The sequence below is a fragment of the Myotis yumanensis genome, unplaced genomic scaffold, assembly GCF_028538775.1.
Source record: "Myotis yumanensis isolate MYYU_CA2020_CCGP unplaced genomic scaffold, mMyoYum1.0.hap1 SCAF_16, whole genome shotgun sequence".
Taxonomy (NCBI): Eukaryota; Metazoa; Chordata; class Mammalia; order Chiroptera; family Vespertilionidae; genus Myotis; species Myotis yumanensis.
This window is the reverse complement of record NW_027223767.1, coordinates 52,363,534-52,382,535: the sequence shown is the minus strand read 5'-3', so window position 1 is coordinate 52,382,535 and position 19,002 is coordinate 52,363,534. Positions and strand designations below refer to the sequence as shown.

General features: G+C 59.5%; 1 protein-coding gene across 4 annotated transcripts in view; it reads right to left on the bottom strand.

Annotated features, from left to right (window-relative positions):
- The window catches only part of RNF213 (ring finger protein 213), a 76,464-nt gene that overhangs the window by 42,128 nt on the left and 15,334 nt on the right, over nucleotides 1-19,002 (bottom strand). For all 4 annotated transcript variants that reach the window (XM_070394834.1, XM_070394835.1, XM_070394831.1 and 1 more), the window contains 17 exons: nucleotides 17,854-18,079; nucleotides 17,222-17,277; nucleotides 16,593-16,755; nucleotides 15,803-15,973; nucleotides 14,677-14,766; nucleotides 13,826-13,948; nucleotides 11,744-11,924; nucleotides 10,475-10,648; nucleotides 9,423-9,572; nucleotides 7,585-8,189; nucleotides 6,875-7,040; nucleotides 5,684-5,901; nucleotides 4,752-4,892; nucleotides 4,295-4,459; nucleotides 2,565-3,720; nucleotides 1,399-1,592; nucleotides 562-717 (listed from right to left, as the gene is read on the bottom strand). In XM_070394834.1, coding sequence (XP_070250935.1) covers nucleotides 562-717; nucleotides 1,399-1,592; nucleotides 2,565-3,720; nucleotides 4,295-4,459; nucleotides 4,752-4,892; nucleotides 5,684-5,901; nucleotides 6,875-7,040; nucleotides 7,585-8,189; nucleotides 9,423-9,572; nucleotides 10,475-10,648; nucleotides 11,744-11,924; nucleotides 13,826-13,948; nucleotides 14,677-14,766; nucleotides 15,803-15,973; nucleotides 16,593-16,755; nucleotides 17,222-17,277; nucleotides 17,854-18,079 — 4,135 coding nt within the window. The remainder of the gene's footprint in view (nucleotides 1-561; nucleotides 718-1,398; nucleotides 1,593-2,564; nucleotides 3,721-4,294; nucleotides 4,460-4,751; nucleotides 4,893-5,683; nucleotides 5,902-6,874; nucleotides 7,041-7,584; nucleotides 8,190-9,422; nucleotides 9,573-10,474; nucleotides 10,649-11,743; nucleotides 11,925-13,825; nucleotides 13,949-14,676; nucleotides 14,767-15,802; nucleotides 15,974-16,592; nucleotides 16,756-17,221; nucleotides 17,278-17,853; nucleotides 18,080-19,002) is intronic.

Below are 19,002 nucleotides of genomic sequence, written 5' to 3'. Positions count from 1 at the left end.
ACGTAGCCAAGTTGCGGGTTTGACTGCGGTTGGGGTGTGTGTGGGAGGCAACCGATCCGTGTATCTCTCTCACATCGATGTTTTTCTCTCTCTCTCTTCCTCTCTCTCTCAAATCAACAAAAATGCCCAACTGGCGTGGTGCAGGGGTTGAGCACCAACCTATGAACCAAGAGGTCAAGGTTCCATTCCCAGTCAGGGCACAGGCCCGGGTTGCGGGCTCCATCCCCAGTCGGGGGCGTGCAGGAGGCAGCCGATCAATATTTTCTCTCATCATTGATGTTTCTATCCCTCTCTCCCTCTTCCTTCCTCTCTGAAATCAATAAAAAAAAATTTTTTTTAAATAAAAATAAGATAAAAACATATCCTCAGGTGAGGATATAAAAAAACTTCCTTTCCAGGCATTTAAAACTAAGTAAGTTTAAAGGCGGATTTTTCTTGTCTGACCCTGCACTCCGCTGCCTCGCTAAGGCAGAGGTGGGGGATGGCGAGCATGTCGGAAGGAACGCTTCCCCCCTCCCCCCCGCCTCCCCCCCCCGCCGACAGGACAGCCCCAGTGCGCACCAGCTTGGAAGGCCTCGTAGGCAGCGCTGAGTGCCCTTCCAGGATTTCGATGATGTACAAGTGGCTCGGGCTCCGGAGCCACATTTTCCCGTTTGAGTCCATTAAGTGCTGCAGCACCAGGAGCTTGAAGAGAAACGCCCAGACCCCAGCCTGTACCTGGAGAGAGAAACACACGCGCTGTCAGTATTTACCTGGAAGCCCTGGCTGGTTGGCTCAGTGGATAGAGCGTCAGCCTGCAGAGGGGTTCCAGGTTCAATTCCAGTTGGGGGCACAGGCCCGGGTTGTGGGCTCGATCCCCAGTGGGGGATGTGCAGGAGGCAGCCAGTCAATGATTCTCTCTTATCATTGATGTTTCTCTCTCTCTACCTCTCCCTTCCTCTCTGAAATCAATAAAAATATATTAAAATATATATATATATATTTACCCAAAAGACCAGCCCCTGCCCTGAGGACCTTCTTAGTCTGTTCTTGGACACGATGGGACTGAATATCAAATTGTGCTAAAGAAATTCTTTCTTTCTTTTTTTTAATATGTGGGGGTTTTTTATTTTAGAGAGAGGAAAGGAGGGGGAGAGAGAGATAGAAACATCAATGATGAGGGAGAATCATGAATTGGCTGCCTCCTGCATGGCCCCCACTGGGATGGAGCCCACAACCCGGGCGTGTGCCTGACTGGGAATCGAACCCTGACCTCCTGGTTCATAGGTGGACGCTCAACCCCTGAGCCACACCGGCCGTGCAATAAAGAAATTTTTTATGATGGGAAGGAGGCGGGACGGGGCCGAGGAGCCACCGTGTCTTTCCCGCCGTGGCCACTGGCGGCACCCAGGCCCTCACCGAGGAGGTCACGTCCAGGTGGAACATCGCGGGGCTCGTCTGACACTTGGGGTCCAGGAAGGGCAGCAGGGAGCCCAGGACCTGGCTCTCATCCACCTGCGGGTCCATCAAGCGAATGACTTTGAGAGGCACTTCCTTCCTGGGAAACTTCCTTTGCAGAGTTTCGTGCAGTCGCTTCACGTAGAGAGACTTTCCTGGAACAAATATTAACACGTGGAAATCAGGTGCCTGGCTGCGGGCCAAGGAACAGAGGGTCCAGAGAGATTTAGTATAAGCCCCTACTCTGCGTGCAGCTCAAACCGACACCACGTGACCGGGGGCGAAGGAGCCCTCGGCTTCCTCGCTGCTTCCTGCCCACGCCCCCCGTTTCCCGGGACCAGTGGCGCCAGGTGAGCGTGCCCTGCGTGCGGAGGGGACGAGCGGGACCTGGCTGGGATCAAGTCACTGGAGCGGAAACGGGGCGGGGACTGAAGGGAGGATAAGAGGCACCTGAGTCCTCCCCCTGCTCACTCACATCAACCCCGAAGCGGCCAACGCAGGGTAAACACAAAACCAACAGGAGCCCTGCCGGTGTGGCTCAATGGATAGGGCATCAGCCTGAGGACTGAAGAGTCCCGGGTTGTGGGCTTGATCCCCAGCAGGGGGCGTGCAGGAGGCACCCAACCAGTGATTCTCTCTCAACAGTGATGTTTATATCTCTCTCTCCCTCTTCCTTCCTCTCTGAAACCAAAAAAAAATAGATTTTTAAAAAATAATAATAAAAACAAAACAAACAGGAGCCCTGCTGGTGTGGCTCAGCGGTTGGAGCACAGACCCGTGCACCGAAGGGTCTCGGGTTCGATTCCCAATCAAGGGCTCGTACCTGGGTTGCAGGTTTGATTCCCGGCCCTGGTCAGGGTGTGCGGGAGGCAACCAATCCATGTGTCTCTCTCACATCGACGTTCCTCTCTCTAAAAAGTCACTGGAAAACAAGCAAACAGGAGAAGGCTGTCTAGAGAAGGAAGGTGGTTGGCTCCCAGGAACCATGAGTGTCCCCTCCGGTTCGGCTCTATTTGGAAACTTCACGTCCCTGAGACTCAGTTTCCCTTCTTATGGGAGGGCTTCGTCAGCGTCCCCTCCACCCCCAGGGGACAGGGGAGAGCTGTTCCCCCAGCCGCTGTCATTACCGACACCCGCTCTCGCCGAGGCCACGATCCCCACACACATCCGGTCCCTGAAGGCGGCAGCGGCCGACGGGGTCCCCCGGGGGACCTGGTAGTGGTGCGCCAGGTAGGCCCGGGCGTCCGCGAGGGGCGCCTGGGGGGTGGCGGGGACCCTGTGCTGGCTGAGGGCCGAGGGCAGGTAGCAGTGCTCCCGCTCGCTGTCGCAGACCAGGACGAGCTGGAAGTCCTCCCGGTGCGGCCGGGTGCGCAGGGCCTGGAGCAGCTCCTCCGCCCGGCGGGCCACCTCGTAGCCCAGCTGGTCGGCGAACAGCAGGCTGTACACGCCGCGGCCGGGGGCGCCTGGGCTCAGGCAGCGGCGCAGCAGCAGCGCCACCTCCTCGAACGCGGTGCCGGGCGTGCACAGCAGCACCTCGTCGTAGGTGGGCAGCGGCTGCTCCGGGCTCTGCATGTAGACGGCCAGGGCGGCCGGCAGCACGTCCGAGTGGCCACAGACGATGAGGTTGGGCTGGCCGGCCCGCAGGCCTTTGGGGAGCCTCCGCATCACGGGGGGCCCGCCCCTGGCTGCCAGGCGTGCCAGGCCACGGCCCAGGGCCTCGAGGTCCAGGCAGTGGGGCAGGAAGGCACGCGTGCACCCCAGGAACTGCTCCATGATGACCCCCAGCTTGTCCACCAGGCCGGACTCGCTGAGGAGCAGGATGGGCAATGTCTCCATCACTGTCTGCAGCTCGTGTGTGGCGGCCCCACCGTCGCCATGGGGGTCCCTGAAGGCCTCCGCGACGTCCCGCGGGGTGCACTGGCGTTTGATGAAGGACAGCATGGCCAGGGCGGTGGCCCCGGGCGTCGGCCGCGCCAGCTCGGAGCTCAGGTGCACCAGCTGCTCGGCCGTGTAGTAGTTGAGGTAAAAGTGCTCCGCTCGCTGCTGCGCCACGACCGCCTCCCACTGGTCCAAGAAGCGCTCCATCCGCCGGCACAGCGCCTCCAGCAGCGGGGCCAGGGGCGCGAGCCCTCGCAGCGGCTTCAGCAGCTGCAGCGCGAAGTGCATGCGCACGGGCTCAGGCTGGCCGCAGTGCACCTGCACCTTCCAGGCCCGGAACAGGAAGCTCCCGGCCGAGTACAGGTTCAGGAAGGCCCGCACCAGCCTCTGCACGTTGCAGAACACCTGTCGCCAAGGGAAGCAGGAGGCGGGCCTCACCGGCTGCACCCAGACAGAGGCGGCGGCAGACCCTGAGCAGAGGGCTGGGGCCGAGCCCAGAGCCTGCCTTCCTCCCTCACAGAACCTCTTCCTCAGGAGATCGGGCAAAAAGTGCAAATGGCTCAGGGGTTGAGCATCAACCTAGGAACCAGGAGGTCCCGGTTTCATTCCCGGTCAGGGCACAGGCCCGGGGTTGTGGGCTTGATCCCCAGTGTGGGGCGTGCAGGAGGCAGCCGATCCATGATTCTCTCTCATCATTGATGTTTCTATTTTTCACTCCCTCTCCCTTCCTCTCTGAAAAAGAAAAAAATATTAAAAAGCAAAACAAACAAACAAAAGGGCCTGTTTCACCTGAGACGCCCCTCCGGGCCCTGAGTTTAGGTGACATGTACCCTGTAGACCCCTGGATTTCAGAGCAGAGCAATTCCTAGTGATCAAACCCAAACCCAAACCCTTCCGACTGTCCTGGGGACACTCGGCAGGGAGTCCCCCAGCCCCAGCTGAGGAGCCAGACCCCAGGGCTGGCCAGAAGCAGACCCACCTCGGAGAACTCCTCCACGTCAGCACTGTTGTGGTCTTTCTTGCCCGACATGAGCATCAGCTTGTTCATCAGCTCCTTCAGCTCCTCCAGGGAGTAACTGCGCAGCTCCGGGCGGCCCTTGTGGCTCTCGGGGAGGAGTAAGTGTAGAACCGTGTCTGGGGAGATCTGTGGGACAGGACGCGTTGGGGGGCGGTTTTCCGGAGGGAGAAACCCACCCCCACTGAAGGCAGCCGGGCTAGCCGTGTGGGGTCTGGGTGGTCGGGAGAAGTGGGCGTGTTCAGGGAGTAGGCGTGCCCAGCGTGTGGGTGTGTCCACAACGTGGGTGTGGTCAGAATGTGGGCGTGTTGGGTGAGTGGGTGTCCAGGGGTGGGCGTGGCCGTGGTGTGGGCGTGGCCGGGAGTGGACCTGCCTAGGGAGTGGGCATGTCTGTGGTGTGGGCCAGGGAATGGGCGCTCACCTTCTGGCCCTCGGCGGGCGCCTGGATCACATAGATGCCCCTGCTGTTGATGGCTCTGGCCAGTGTCAGGGATGAGCGCTCCACTGAGCCATGGCTCTCCTTCACCGTCTTCAGCCACCCCAGGTTCCGGGCGGAGTCCCGCTGTGGGACGGGCGAGAAAGCAGCCATGGACCCTGTTCTTTCCCTTCTCAGGGCGCGGTCACCCCACCCAGGCGTAGGGGCGCTTCCTGGTGCGCAGCTCTGGCTGCCTCTCTCGGGGCACCTATTACGTGGGGTCACTGTCTCCCTGTGGCCCCACCTGTGCAGACGGGCCCCTGGGCCAGGTGGACAAAGACATTGTCCTGCTGGACCCCCAGCTTGGGGGTGGGGTGCCAGCTCTAACAGGGCTGGGATGCTTCCATTCTAAACGTCCTTGGGGTCCCCACGTCCAGCCAGAAGCATCGAGGGGAAATGACCTCAGAGGCCTTTTGTTCAGATGTGAGCCTCCAGCAGAGAAGGAACCTCCCTCCCACCTGCTCACTCCATTGCCCCCCCCAGGGGGATGCAGCCGTCCCGGCCGCGGCCACAGGTCTGCTCAGGAGGCCAGTTTCGGAGAGGGGTCTCCTTGGACCCGGTGGGGACCTCTTTTCTGCCCAGGGCCATGTGGATATTATAACATCATTCGCATAATATAATTCACTTAATATCAATTTATGTTGCTATGAAAAAACTCCTAGATTTACTGAATTTTGAGTCCCGCCTGGGGTTGCCTAATAGAAATCCCTTGTATTTCCAAGCAGTTTTGTATCCGACTTTGTAACACAGGCGCTAGAGAAAGCGTTTCCATATGTGAACAGACGCTTTGCGAGCATCATCTTCAACACGTGGTGCACGATGGTGTGCACGGCCGCGGCCCGAGTCCCACGGAGCCACGTGCTGGGAACGAGACTCACCAGCTTACTGGGCAGGTGCGGGTCGTTGTCCAGCGCCTTCCACAGCTCCTTCAGGTGTCCCGAGAACGCCTGGAAGCCTTGGCTCTCGTCCAGCTTGTAGAGCAGAGAGCTGTAGCCCTGGACGGCGTCGTGGAAGCAGGCCACGCGGTCCACGTCCATGTCATTCTCCCCCGCGAAGATGAACGCCAGGTCCACAAACACCTTCAGCTCGTTGACCCCTTGGGGCGAGAGGGGACAGGTGAGCTGGGGCCATGCCGCGGTGACACGAGGCTCCCACCGTGGACAACAGTCTTGCGAGGAGCTACACATAGACATCTGGGGAGGGGTTTCAGGGGTCGACCCGCTGTCTGCTTTCCGCCAGAGTCCAGGCACCTCTCCACCTGCTCCTGATTGGATGCCGCAGACCAGCCTGACCTCAGTACCCGCGGGGCCCGGCGCCGCCTGAGGCTGCGTGTGCCTGACTCCATCTGATCCACGCCCCGTCACCACCTTTTTTTTTAATTATTTAATTCTTGCCTGAGGATATGCTTTTTAAAATTTATTTTACAGAGGAAGGGAGAAACATCAATCGGTTGCCTCCCACATGTGCCCCAAAAGGGGTTCAAACTCGCAACCTCGGTGTGTGCCCTGACCAGGAATTGGACCTGCAGCCTTTTGGTGCACGGAACGATGCTCCAACAAATTGAGCCGCACCAGCCAGGGCAGGGCAAGGTTTTTAAGAAAATGATCCCCCTCGCCCAGCTGGTGTGGCTCAGGGGTTGAATGTCAACCTATGAACCAGGTGGTCACGGGTTCAATTCCCGGTCAGGACACATGTCCGGGTTGCGGGCTTGATCCCCAGTGTGGGGTGTGCAGGAAGCAGTCGATCATGATTCTCTCTCATCATTGATGTTTCTCTGTCTCTCTCTCCCTTCCTCTCTGAAATCAATAAAATTATATATAAAAAAGGACGAAAGTGACCCCCAGCTGTCCACAGCAAACATACAGCGTCATGGGGAGGACACAGCTTTTGCACCAGAGCATGAGGAATATCTGATATAAACTCTACCAGCAACCACCCACAGCACCACAGCACACGCCCTAAAGGATGCAGGCGGCACCCCTGTCCTTTCCCCAGCCCATCAGCTTGGGACGGTCACCCCAGTGCCATCGGGACACCCAGGCTCCTGCAAACCCCAGTCCCGACCGTACCTTCGACAGCCTCGCGGACCCAGGGGACGAACTCTCTGGCCAGGACCAGCTCCTGCAGACACCGGCACCGGGCCTCATCCAGGTCCCGCAGCAGCTTGATGGCAAGGATGACCTGCCTGTTGATCTGGCCCAGTTTTTCACCGCGAGAGTTCTCGAAGGCGTCGGTCTGGAAGACAAGGCTCTGCTGGGGGCTGGACGGAGCTGCTCACCTGGAGCCCCGAGTCTGAGCAGGAATGCGGACCTAAACCTCCCGGGTTTGCGGCTGCTCCGATGCAGACGGGCACGGGGGTCTCATCCCAGAGCAGAGAGAGAAAGGAGGTTCTAAATCCTGTGCTGGATCTCCCTCCTCCTCACACCTGCCCACACAGCTGTGCAGGTCCCACTCTGCCTCCTAAACGCTCGTCCTCAAAAAGCAGAAACCGAAGACCCACTTCCCAGGGCGCTCAGACCCACTGCCCCCGCCGCTCGGAGCCCGGCCTCCGCTCTGCACAGACACGGCCGGCGAGAGGGCCGCGCAGCCCGATCCCGCACCCGTGACCCCCACGCAGGCTGTCACACTACCAGCAGAGGGTAGGCGGGCCCTGCACACTCAGCACCGGGTGAAAGGCAAACCGCACACTCCCATCCCGGTTTTCAACGCCAGAGCCCAGGGCTGCCGGCGCCGGAGCTGGGCCCCACCCTCGCCCAGGGGTCCCTGGCCAGTAACTCACGATTCTTAGTACAAAGTTGAGAAGACTGAAGTCCCCCGTCAGGCCCAAGGCCTCTTTGACCTCCAAGATGACCTTGGCCGCCCTGGCAGACCGATGCAGGTGATGGTACTCCCTGACCTGCACCACTCGCTCCTGGATCCAACCCCCCGGGTCGCTGGGATCCAGGACCCGCATGACTCGGAGGTCGGAGGTGAGGTCCTCGTATTTATCCACAAAGTCGCTGAAGATGGCGCGCACTTCCCCGAAGGTGAGCTCGCCGGCCTTCAGGTCCTCATACAGCTTCCTGAACTTGGCGAGGCAGGGAAGGTACAGGGTGGCATAGGCATCCTCCATGTCCAGGAGTGGCCCCGGCCCCGCCGCCTCCTCCTCCTTCTCCTCCTGCGTGCCCTCCGCCCGAGCGGCCTCTGCCCAGAAGGTCCGGAAGACGTGGCTGTCCTTGAGCGAGTCCATCATCGCGGCCATTTCTCGGACGGGGGCGCTCAGGTTGTAGTGCGTCACCCTCTCCATGGCGCGGGAGGTGGGGGACAGCCGCGCCATCACCGCCTCGTTCAGGCGCTTCCCGCTCAGGTCCTCCGCGTGTCTCTTGGCGATCTCTCCGCAGTCCACTGCGAACCAAGGAGGACGTCACACGGGAACCCCGCCCGGACTCCCCATCCCCCTCCCCCTCGCTGCTCTTCTTCGGTTTTTAAAAATATATATTTTTATTGATTTTGGAGAAGAAGAGAGAGGGAGAGGGAAACATCAATGATAAGAGGATCATGGATCAGCTGCCTCCTGCACACTCGCGCCCCCCCTTCCACCCCCCTCCCCCCACATTGGGGATGGAGCCCACAACCTGGGCGTGTGCCCTTGATGAGAACTGACCCCTGACCTCTCAGCCCTGAGCCGCCGGCCGGGCCTCACCGCTCTTGAGGAAACTCCAGGGAACACACTCGCTGGCTTTTTTTTCTCAATAAGAATCCAGACACCCCCCACTCTTGCGCGTCAGTTTTCATACAAATAAAACCTTGCTGTCAGTTCTGGGTGAAGAGGACGGTGTGAAGAAAGGCCCCCTGTGCCCACCCCACTTCGACGCCAGAACAGTCACACAGGACAGGGCGGGGGGAGCAGAGAAGGCACTCGGGGCCACAACCTGTGGGATGTGACAGCGGATGGGCCCATGGGAAGCGGGGCCCGAGGCCTGGAACGTAGGGGTGCTGGGAGCCCGCGGATTCCTGCTTGGGGAGCTGGACTGTGGGGGTGCTGACGAGGCCAGGAGGGGACAGGCTGCTTTTCACCCCAGCCCCTCGCTGCGGCCGCCCTGCTCTCCCTCCGTCGGCCTAGTAGCAGCAGGAGGTCACATTCCCGCCAGGACACGGAGGGTTGGGGACCCGGAGGTCTCAGGTCCGTGAGGAATCACGGCATTTCCAGACACGCCTGGCACTGAACTTCAGGAGTCAGAAAGAGGGGGACAGAAGACGGGGGGTGGGCGGGAGGCGCGGTGAGGGTGGGAGCAGGAGGTCATGGTTCGATTCCTGGTCAGGGCACATGCCTGGGTTGCGGGCTCCATCCCCAGTGGGGGGCGTGCAGGAGGCAGCCGATCCGTGATTCTCTCTCACCATTGATGTTTCTCTCTCCCTCCCCCTCTCCCACTCTGAGATCAATACAAATATATTAAAAAGAGGGAGAGAGAGAGAGAGAGGGCTGAGGTAAATACCAAAGACAACAAGACACCAGGTCCAACTTTGCTTAAAATGAAGGCTTTACGGAAGCCGCCCTCGGAGACCAGCCCGCGGGCACCTTCCCATCAGGCCCTCCCCGACCCCCCACCTGGTGGGTAAAGGTCGGATGCCAGTCACCTTCCACCCAGCGCTTGGCCGCCTCGCACAGCTTCAGCAGGCTGTCCACCCGGCGCCGCTCCTCCTGCAGGAACCGCAGCTCCTCCCACCTGTAGTCCAGCACTTTCTCCATATCGTGTTTTCTCTCCTGCGGCGAAAGACTTTTTCTCTCTGGCATTAAAAAAAAAAAAAGTTACCCAATAGAACAAACGAGCCGATCCTTCTCCATGGAGACCGTTTCTGCCTCTTCTGGGATGCGATGCCCGCTCAGGGCGCGAGCCCAGCCCCTCCATCGGCGCCCGCGCTCAGTGTGGGACGGGCCGGTGAGCACTGGGGCTCGGTCACGGGCTGATCACTTTCCTGCTCTATCTTCCTGAGGACTGGACACCACGTGACACGAAATGCCACGTCTGATTCCACACAGAAGCCGGCTGCTCTCCATACCAGTCCTGGACCACGGACATCCCAGGGCAGTGATGGCGAATCTATGACACGCGTGTCAGAGGTGACACGCAAACTCATTTTTTTGGTTGATTTTTCTTTGTTAAATGGCATTTAAATACATAAAATAAATATCAAAAATGCACATCTTTGTTTTACTATGGTTGCAAATATCAAAAAATTTCTATATGTGACACTGCCAGAGTTAAGTTAGGGTTTTTCAAAATGCTGACACGCCGAGCTCAAAAGGTTCGCCGTCACTGTCCCAGGGGGTCAGCTGTCAAGGTTCATTTTCTGCCATCGGTGGGGCCCGTGTAGCTCGTGGGGCCAGGCCTGGCCACGGGAAGTGCACGCTCGAGTCCCCAGGAGGACGGGCATCCGTGTGGCAGCCTGCCCCCCGGTGGAGGGTGTTTAGAAAGTTCTTTTCACTGTCGCTCCCATTTTCTTAGAGCGGTGGGATTGTTTCAAAAACAATAAATAAATTCATCAATCTTTTGTGGGTTTTCTTCCAAAAAAGAAAAAAAACCGTCCTGTCACTCTCGCAGCAAAAAGAGCCCTTCAAAGACCAGCCTCTGGGAACCCCGTGAGCCCGACACCCCCATCACCCCCAGCAGCTGGCGCCCGGCACTCACTCAGCTCCCAGATGTCAAGAAACCGCGCCCTGTGACTCCAGATCAGCTCCAGCTGCCCCACCAGCACGGCGCCGCCGAGCAGGTCCTCGGCCACCTTGGTGAAGACCGAGTCGGCCGTCGCCATCAGCTTCTTGCCGTCCTCCGTGATGTGCGCCAGGAGCTTCTCGTCGGTTCCTGCTCAGAGGTTGACTCCCAGTTAAGGGCACGTACCTGGGTTGCAGGTTCCAACCCTGGCCCCAGCCTCCTCCCGGCTCCCCTCCCCCCAAGCGGAGGGCGACAGGGACCTCCCCGCTGCACGGCCCCTAAGCCCAGGCAGCTCGAGGGGGGTCACGCTCCGGAGGGTTAGGTCTGAGACGCACTCCCACACACCGAAAGGTCTCCGGTTCGATTCCCGGTTGGGGCACATGCCTGGGTCTCAGGCTCGATCCCCAGTCGGGGGCATGTAGAAGGCAGCCAATCAATGTTACACTCTCATGTTGCTGTTTCTCTCTCTCCCTCTCCCCTCCTTTCTCTCTCAAGTCAATGAAAACATATTTTTTAAAAATGAAGGTCCATTGCCCTGGCCGGTGTGGATCAGTGGTTACACTAGAGCAGTGATGGCGAACCTTTTGAGCTTGGCGTGTCAGCATTTTGAAATATCCTAACTTAACTCTGGTGCCGTGTCACATATAGAATTTTTTTGATATTTGCAACCATAGTAAAACAAAGATATTTTTGATATTTATTTTATATATTTAAATGCAATTTAACAAAGAAAAATCAACCAAAAAAATGAGTTCGCGTGTCATAGGCTCATCATCACGGGACTAGAGTGTCGGCCCTGTGGACCACAGCGTATCGGGTTTGATTTCTGGTCAAGGGCATGTACCTGGATTGCAGGTTCAATCCCTGGCCCAGGATCTTGGGAGGCAACCAATCGATGTGTCTCTCTCACATCAATGTTTCTCTCTCTCTCTCTCTCTCCCTCCCTCCCTTCCACTCTCTCTAAAAATCAATGGAAAAATATCCTCGGGTGAATATTCTCAAAAAGAAAAAAAGAAAGAAAAACGGGACCTTCAGGGGACGTGACTTCCAGGACGGCCTGGGGGACAGAGCCGCTGTGCACAGCTGTGCCAGGGACGGGCCCTCAGGTGTCCTCCCCACAGACAGGCACCCCGGCCCAGCCAATCGGCTTCCTCGACGGACACCCGCCCGCCCTCCCCGAGCGTCAGTTCCAGCGCCCACCCCGCCGCAGGTCCACGGGATGGAGTGGACACCCCGAGGACACACCGTAGAGCTTGAAGAGATGCGTGACGTCTGGCCACGTGAGCAGGTACCTCAGCACCTCCGCCAGGTCGTCCACGGCCTCCCCGTGGCGCCTGGGCCAGGACTTGGTGACCACAGCGGACACGAGGGTCCCGAACCTCCGCAGGTCGCTGTGAGGGACTCCCTCCAGGATGCTGAGCTGCGACTAAAGGAAAGGAGGACGGAGAAGGGACAGGGAGGCGCGTGTGTTTTTAACTGGTTTGTTTTAAAATGACAGTTATTACCCGATCGCGCTTCAGAAATCGTCTGTGACTCGTCTTACAAGCTCCAAAAAGAAGCAAAAGAGAAAAATGCTTCACTTTTCTTAGGGACTTGGCTTCGCTGTGAACTGTGTCCTTGAGCGGTGACCCCCAGAGACGGGGAGACGGGGAGACGGGGAGACGGGGAGACGGGGAGACGGGGAGACAGGGAGACGGGGAGACGGGGAGACAGGGACCCGCTGACAGGTCCCACGGCCAGCCCTGCCTCCGGCTCCCGCCGCCTCTGCCCGCACTTTCCTGTCGTGAGAAACGCCGCGCGGAGCGCAGTTGTCAGTGCGCCTGTGCTTTGTACCCTGAACCTCCTCCGTCCCGAGCCCGCCCGCCCGCACACGGTGCCTACATTTAGGCCTCTTTCTGCTTCCCCATCCAGACACAAATACTGTCCTTCTTTAGCTGCAAAGCGTTTACCAAAGTTTCAGTAGTTAGTAAAGAGAGAGAGAGAGAGAGTTTACAACAGGTTCTTTCTGAAATTTAAAAGGATAAAAGGGCCCTGGCCCGTGTTGCTCAATGGTTAAAGCGTCAGTGTGTACACCAGAGAGTCTCGGGTTCGACTCACAGCTAAGGGCACGTACCTGGGTTGCAGGTTCCATCCCCGGCCCCAGTCAAGGTGTGCGCAGGAGGCAACCAATCGATGTGTCTCTCTCACATCGATGTGTCTCTATCTTCTCTCTCTCTCTCCCTCCGTTTTCCCCTCCTGCCCCCCGCCTCCCTCCCTCTCTTCCATTCTCTCTAAAATCAATGGGAAAAGATCCTCAGGTTTGGATTAAATAAACAAAAGGATGAAAGAATGCCAGGGATGAAATGTTTGTTGAACATAAAAAACAACTTAATGTAACACATCACATCATAGAAAGAAGTCGCATGGCTGTCTCAATCGGCTAAGGAAAGTACTAGACACAATCCAAGCCCTTTCATGAAGAAAACCACGCCCCACGCCCCTCCTCCCCCCGCCGGGCCCGGAGGCACTCCCTCCGGGAAAGGGCCTGGGCCCAGCTGACCCCACACTCGGGGGAGCGGGAATCAAGACGAGGGCCCTGCTCTCCACGCAACGTGGCCTGGAGCTTCTGCCGCGCAGTCAGCAAGGACGGGCGTGACAGGCCCAGATTGGAAGGAAGAAAAGCCATTCACAGGTGACATGAGCTTTATAGAGAACCCCAAAGAACACCCACATGCACACGCACACGTGCACATGCCTCCACACGCACACATGCCTACATGTGCACACACATCTATACACATGCCTATGCATGCATGGCTACACGTGTGCATATACACGTTATGTGCACATACATGCATACATGTGCACATGCCTACACAAGCACGCACCCACCCAAGCATACAGAGGAGGAGGCTTCCCCTGAGAGGCGATGTGGGGCAGACTATCTCCCTATTTTGCAGAAAAAATCCCTAAGTGGCTGGACAGGGTCACTTTTCCTCCATAAACGTGTTGTCAACCTTTGGTGTCTCTCACTGCGCAGGTGCGGGGTCGGAGACAGCGCACACCAGGAGCGGGGACCTCACGGGACCTTCAGGAGCAGCGGGGACCCCGCCGGACTCAAGGTGACATGTGCGCGGCTGGGTTGACCACACGTCACAGCGCACACTGCAGGAATCTGAGCAGCACCTCCAGGAGCTGGTCCTGGGTCCCGGGTTCCAGCCCTTCCGGCCCTGGCCAGCCCTTCCTGCCGACGGCCCTGCCGACCTTGGAGGCGGCCGGGACCCGAAGGCACCCGGGCGCCTGCTCACCTGGCAGCCGGGACCCGAAGGCGCCCGGGCGCCTGCTCACCTGGCAGGCCGAGCTGACGGCCTCGATGACGCAGTTCTCGAAGCACCTGGACACACTGTCGTCGGCACCGGCGGCCGCCCAGTCGGGGCTGCAGTAGGCGGAGATCTGCGCGCGCGGTGACTCCTGCGGGGCGCAGGGGCGGGCTGGGGGCGCACTCCGAGCCCGGGACACCGATGCCCCGTGGTTCTCACTTTCCCGCTCTCCTACCCGGTCCCCACTGATGGGACCTTCCTCCCGCCCCCACACTCAGCGCGTCCTCACTGCCCCCAACACCAGACCAGCAGCAGGACCACATGCAGGCTCCATGCCGGCTCGGCAGAGGTGCCTGCGCTGCAGTTTGCAACAACGGGTGAGCTGTGCCCGGCCGGCAGGGCTGGTGGCTGAGCAGCGACCTATGAACCAGGTCAGGGGTTGATCCCGGTCAGGGCACAGGCCCAGGTTTAGGGCTTGATCCCCAGTGTGGGGTGTGCGGGAGGCAACCAGTCGATGTGTCTCTCTCACATCATCTGTCTCCCCCCTCCCTTCCACTCTCTGAAAATCAATGGAAAACATCCTCGGGTGAGGAGTAACAGCAACAGCAACATCAACCTTGTACTTCCGAGGGCCATGGGCCTGAACTACCCAACGAGCGGGTCTGTGTCCGTCCCCGCCCCCCCTCCCCCCTACCGGGTTTAACAGGCTCCTGTCACCACCGGCCGCTTGGGGCCTGCATGTGCCTGGGGTTCCCCTGGTGGCAACCGCTGCCCCTGGTTGTTCTCTGGAATTCCATCCGGTGCCCCCAGCGAGGCGGGCACGGGTGTCGGGGCTCCGACCTGCCTTCACCCTGAGAAGCATGGCACCGACCCCAGTACCTGCTTGAGCCGCGCCGCCAGGTCCCCCAGCAAGGACGCCTTCCAGCCGTGCTCCTCAGGGAAGGGGATCTCCACCAGCCACCGCCACACCTGCAAGGCACAGGGGAGGGACAAGGAAGTGCCGCAAGCTGTCTCCCAACGACTGTGGGGACGTGGGGCGCTGCCCTGCAGGAGGGGCACCTGCGTGGGACCCGGCTGCTGTCCCTGTGCGCCGTGGGCGGCGGGCAGGGCACCCAGCTCCGCCCGGGAACACAAAGGCCTGGGAGCCACACGGCCCTTCACGTGCAACTGGCTGTGACTCGGGAAGAATCCCCCTCAAGGTTTTGTTCTGAAAAATGTTAGGTTCCAGCCCAGCCGCGTGGCTCAGGGGCTGAGCAGCAGCCTGTGAACCAGGATGTCACGGTTCGATTCCCGGTCAGGGCACAGGCCCGGGTTGCGGGCTCGAATGCATTGTGGAGTGTGCAGGAGGCAGCCGGTCCATGATTCTCCCTCATCATTGATGTTACTCTCTCCCTCTCCCTTCCTCTCTGAAATCAATAAAAATATGTTTAAAAAAACGACAATAAAAAATAAAAACCCAAAGGGGAGTGGCAAAACCTTCCCCAGCAGGCGCCCTTCCCAGCCCAAGGTGGTACCACGAGCCCGAGGCCCAACCCAATGGCCGCCCTCCCCGTGGCTGCCCTGCCCCGCCCTCCCAGTGGCCAACGGGTCCCCGCCCTCCGCCGGGGCCATGATTCTATTCCAGGCCTGTCGCCCTGGAAACCCCACTGCCCACCCTGGGGCTCAGGTCTCTCTCACTTCAGATGCCATCCTGCCCAGCCTCCCTTCAAGCAGCACCTGCGTTCACCCTTTCCTTCCACGTCCAAGGTCATAAACTTCACCATAACCTCAGCACTGAGTCAGACCCCAGTGCCCCCAGCCCTGCCCTAGAGCGCCTCCCCACAAGGTCTGCCCCCAAGGGGCTCCAGCCGGCGGCCTGACCAGCGCCTGGCCTTGCAGATCCCGCTGGGGGGCGGGGCCCAAGGCCCAGGCCGGGCACCCGCTGAGGTCCCCCAGGACGCAGACACCCGCTGAGTTCCCCCAAGATGGTCACCCGCTGAGGCCCGGTGCTGGGGTCGCAGCTCACCTGGATCTCCTCACTGTAGGTGAACCTGACGGATGCGGCATAGAAGCTGCGGAACATGTTCTGCTTGAACGCCCTCCCGAGCCACGCCCTCGTGGTGCTCAGGGCTCCCTGGACCACGCCCCTCACGGTGGTCCTGGTTCCCGTGTCGCTGCCCTGCGCCTCCACAGAGTCCTGTTAGCAAAGGGGAGGCAGGGAGGGAGGGAGAGAGACTCGTCCTGATCCGGCCTCTGCTGCTGTTAACATTCAAGTGGAGGGGAGTCTGGCCGGCGTGGCTCAGGGGCTGAATGTTGACCGTGAACCAGGAGGTCAGGGTTCGGTTCCCAGTCAGAGCACAGGCCCGGGTTGCAGGCTCGATCCCAGTGTGGGGCGTGCAGGAGGCAGCCGATCCATGATTCTCTCATCATTGATGTTTCTATCTCTCTCTCTCCTTCTCCCTTCCTCTCTGACATCAATAAAAATACATATTTTTTAAAGTGTAGGGAAAAGCTCAGTGGAAAAGATGGCCCGTGGACGTGCATTGGGGGGTGTCACAGCCGCCGGCCACCTGCTCTGCTCTGTAACTGCCCAGTCACCTGACAATCTGCGCGTCAGCTCCCCACTCCCACAGGAGCCCGGGGCCCAGGTGCCTGGGTCACACGGCGTCCTCCACGCACAGAGCCGCGGGGAGCCGGCACCGAGCGGGTGACAAGCGGCGTCTGGGCCACCCCCAGTCCCGGCGTTGGCCCAGCCCCTGTGAGCAGGGCACGGGACACTCCGTGGCCGCGGGGCGTGCGGGCCGGGCCCCACTCACCGCCACCGGTTTCAGCCTGATGACGCGGCAGACGATCTCTGCAGACAAGGCAGGCAGTTCGGGCCGATGGTGAGGCAGCGGGCCTTTGGCGAGTGTGCAGACGGCCTCGTGCAGCTTCAGGCACACGGTGAGGTAGGACGGCACCGAGGGCGCCTCGAGGACCCTGCGCAGCAGAGAGTGACGGGAAATCACGGGGCCCGGGGAAACGGGAAACGGGAAACAGCGCCCGCCGCCAGGGCGCGGTCCTTCCGGGTAGACGCCGAGCGGAGGTATCTCCTGGGCCCGTGCACAGCGTAACCGCAGGGCAACCCCAGCCCATCGCCAACTTGCGACCAGGACAGAAAGCAAACGGCCCGGCCTGGCTCAGTGGCTGAGTGTTGACCTACGAACCAGGAGGCCGGGGCGCGATTCCTGGTCAGGGCCCGGGCCCGGGATGCGGGCTCGGTCCCCAGTGTGGGGCCTGCAGGATGTTTCTGTCTCCCCACCCTTCCTCTCTGAAATCAATAAAAATATATTTAAAAAACAACAAAAACCAGGAGGATCACACGCATAACTCAAAGGAAGGGGCATGTGCATGGGGTGGGGCCCGGATGGTGGCAGAGGCGGCGGCCTTGGGCTTCGCCACTTACTGGTCCTGAAACATGTCCAGCAGGTGCAGCAGCGTTTTCAGCATCCGGTCAACGTCCTGGGGGCGAAGGAAAGAAACAGCAGCCGTTACTCCTGGCGCCGCAGTCTCCGCTGAAACGGACGACATCCCCGCGAGAACAGAGCCGAGCCGCGCGCCGTCCTCCGGGAGCGCTTCAAGGCGCTCAGGTGCTAAACTTGATCTCCCAGGAGTAACATGAGGGGCTTGTTGGAATCGAACCCAGGACTCCTCAGTCCGCAGGCCAATGCTCTAGCCAATGAGCCAAAGGGATTAGGTTCTTCCTTTTTAAAAAAAAAATTTTTTTCAGAGAGAGGAAGAGAGAGAGAGAGGGAGGGAGAGGGGGAGAGGGAGAAGGAGAGAGAGAGAGAGAGAGAGAGAGAGAGAGAAAGAGACCCACCGGGGATCGAGCCCGCAACCTGGGCCTGTGCCCTGAGCAGGAGCTGAACCATGACCTCCTGGTTCACGGGTCCAAGGTCAACCCAAGCCGTGCCGCCAGGCGCAGCGCACTGTTTGGAAGGAGCCCCCGTGGTTTCCCGGGAGGAGGAAGCGGGGCTCTGCACGCTAACGGGCTGGGGGCCTCTGCTCAGCGAGCCCTCGGCGCCGCAGGCCACAGACCTCCAGGTCTCCGAGGAAGGCGTCCTTGAGTCCTTGCAGCCGGTAGCAGGTGCCCTGCAGACAGTCCAGGACGCGCGCCGGAAAGCGAGTCAGGTAGTCGGTGAACTCCTGCAGGTAGGTGTCCAGGCCGCTCAGGGGCAGCAGGCTGAACCAGGACTGGAACAGGGCTTCGTCCGCATCCAGCAGGTGCTTCTTCCCCACCATGAACTGGAGTAAGCGCTCCTTCCTGCGGAGGGAGAGCAGGGGCGGGGAGGGCGCTGAGGGCCACGCAGACCTGGACGAAGCATCGAGGAAGCTCGGGTTTTAAAAGTGGCCCTACAGCCCTAACCGGTGTGGCTCAGTGGATAGAGCATCGGCCTGCAGACTGAAGGATCCCGGGTTCGATTCCGGTCAAGGGCATGTACCTTGGTTGCGGGCACATCCCCAGTAGGGGGTGTGCAAGAGGCAGCTGATCGATGTTTCTCTCTCATCGATGTTTCTGGCTCTCTATCCCTGTCCCTTTCTCTCTGTAAAAAATCAATAAAATATATTTTAAAAAAAAAAGTGGCCCTGCCACGTGGCTCAGGGTTTGAGCGTCGACCTAGGAACCAGGAGGTCAGAGCACAGGCCTGTTGCGGGCTCAATCCCTGTGAGGGGCGCGCAGGAGGCAGCCGATCCAGGATTCTCTCTCATCATTGATGTTTCTCTCTCTCTCTCCCTTCCTCTCTGAAGTCAATAAAAATACATTTAAATAAATACAAATAATGTCGGTGCTAAGAGATGGATTGAATGAAAAGGAAACAATAACGTTAAGGATTCACCCACCTGGATGCACCTTGAAAACAACCCGACACCAAGGGTGGCTCCCCCGGCAGGAGTACCTGGCTGGGCCCGCCCACGGGACAGGAAGCAGAAGGAGGCATGGGGGCGGGGGGGCAGTGAGCCCTTCACAGGGATGGAGTGTCCGTCGGGCAAGGCTCGGGGTGTCCCGTGAATGTGCTTAACGCCGCTGAGCTGTGCACGGACACGGTGACCCTGGTAAATCCTAGGTTATGCATGTTTCACAACAAAAACACTAAGAAGTCAGCATTGCTTCCAGCTCTACTGAGAGCTGGTTGATAGGTAACTGCGTCCCTGGAAGGGGCAGCAGGGTGTGGATTGTTGCATCGT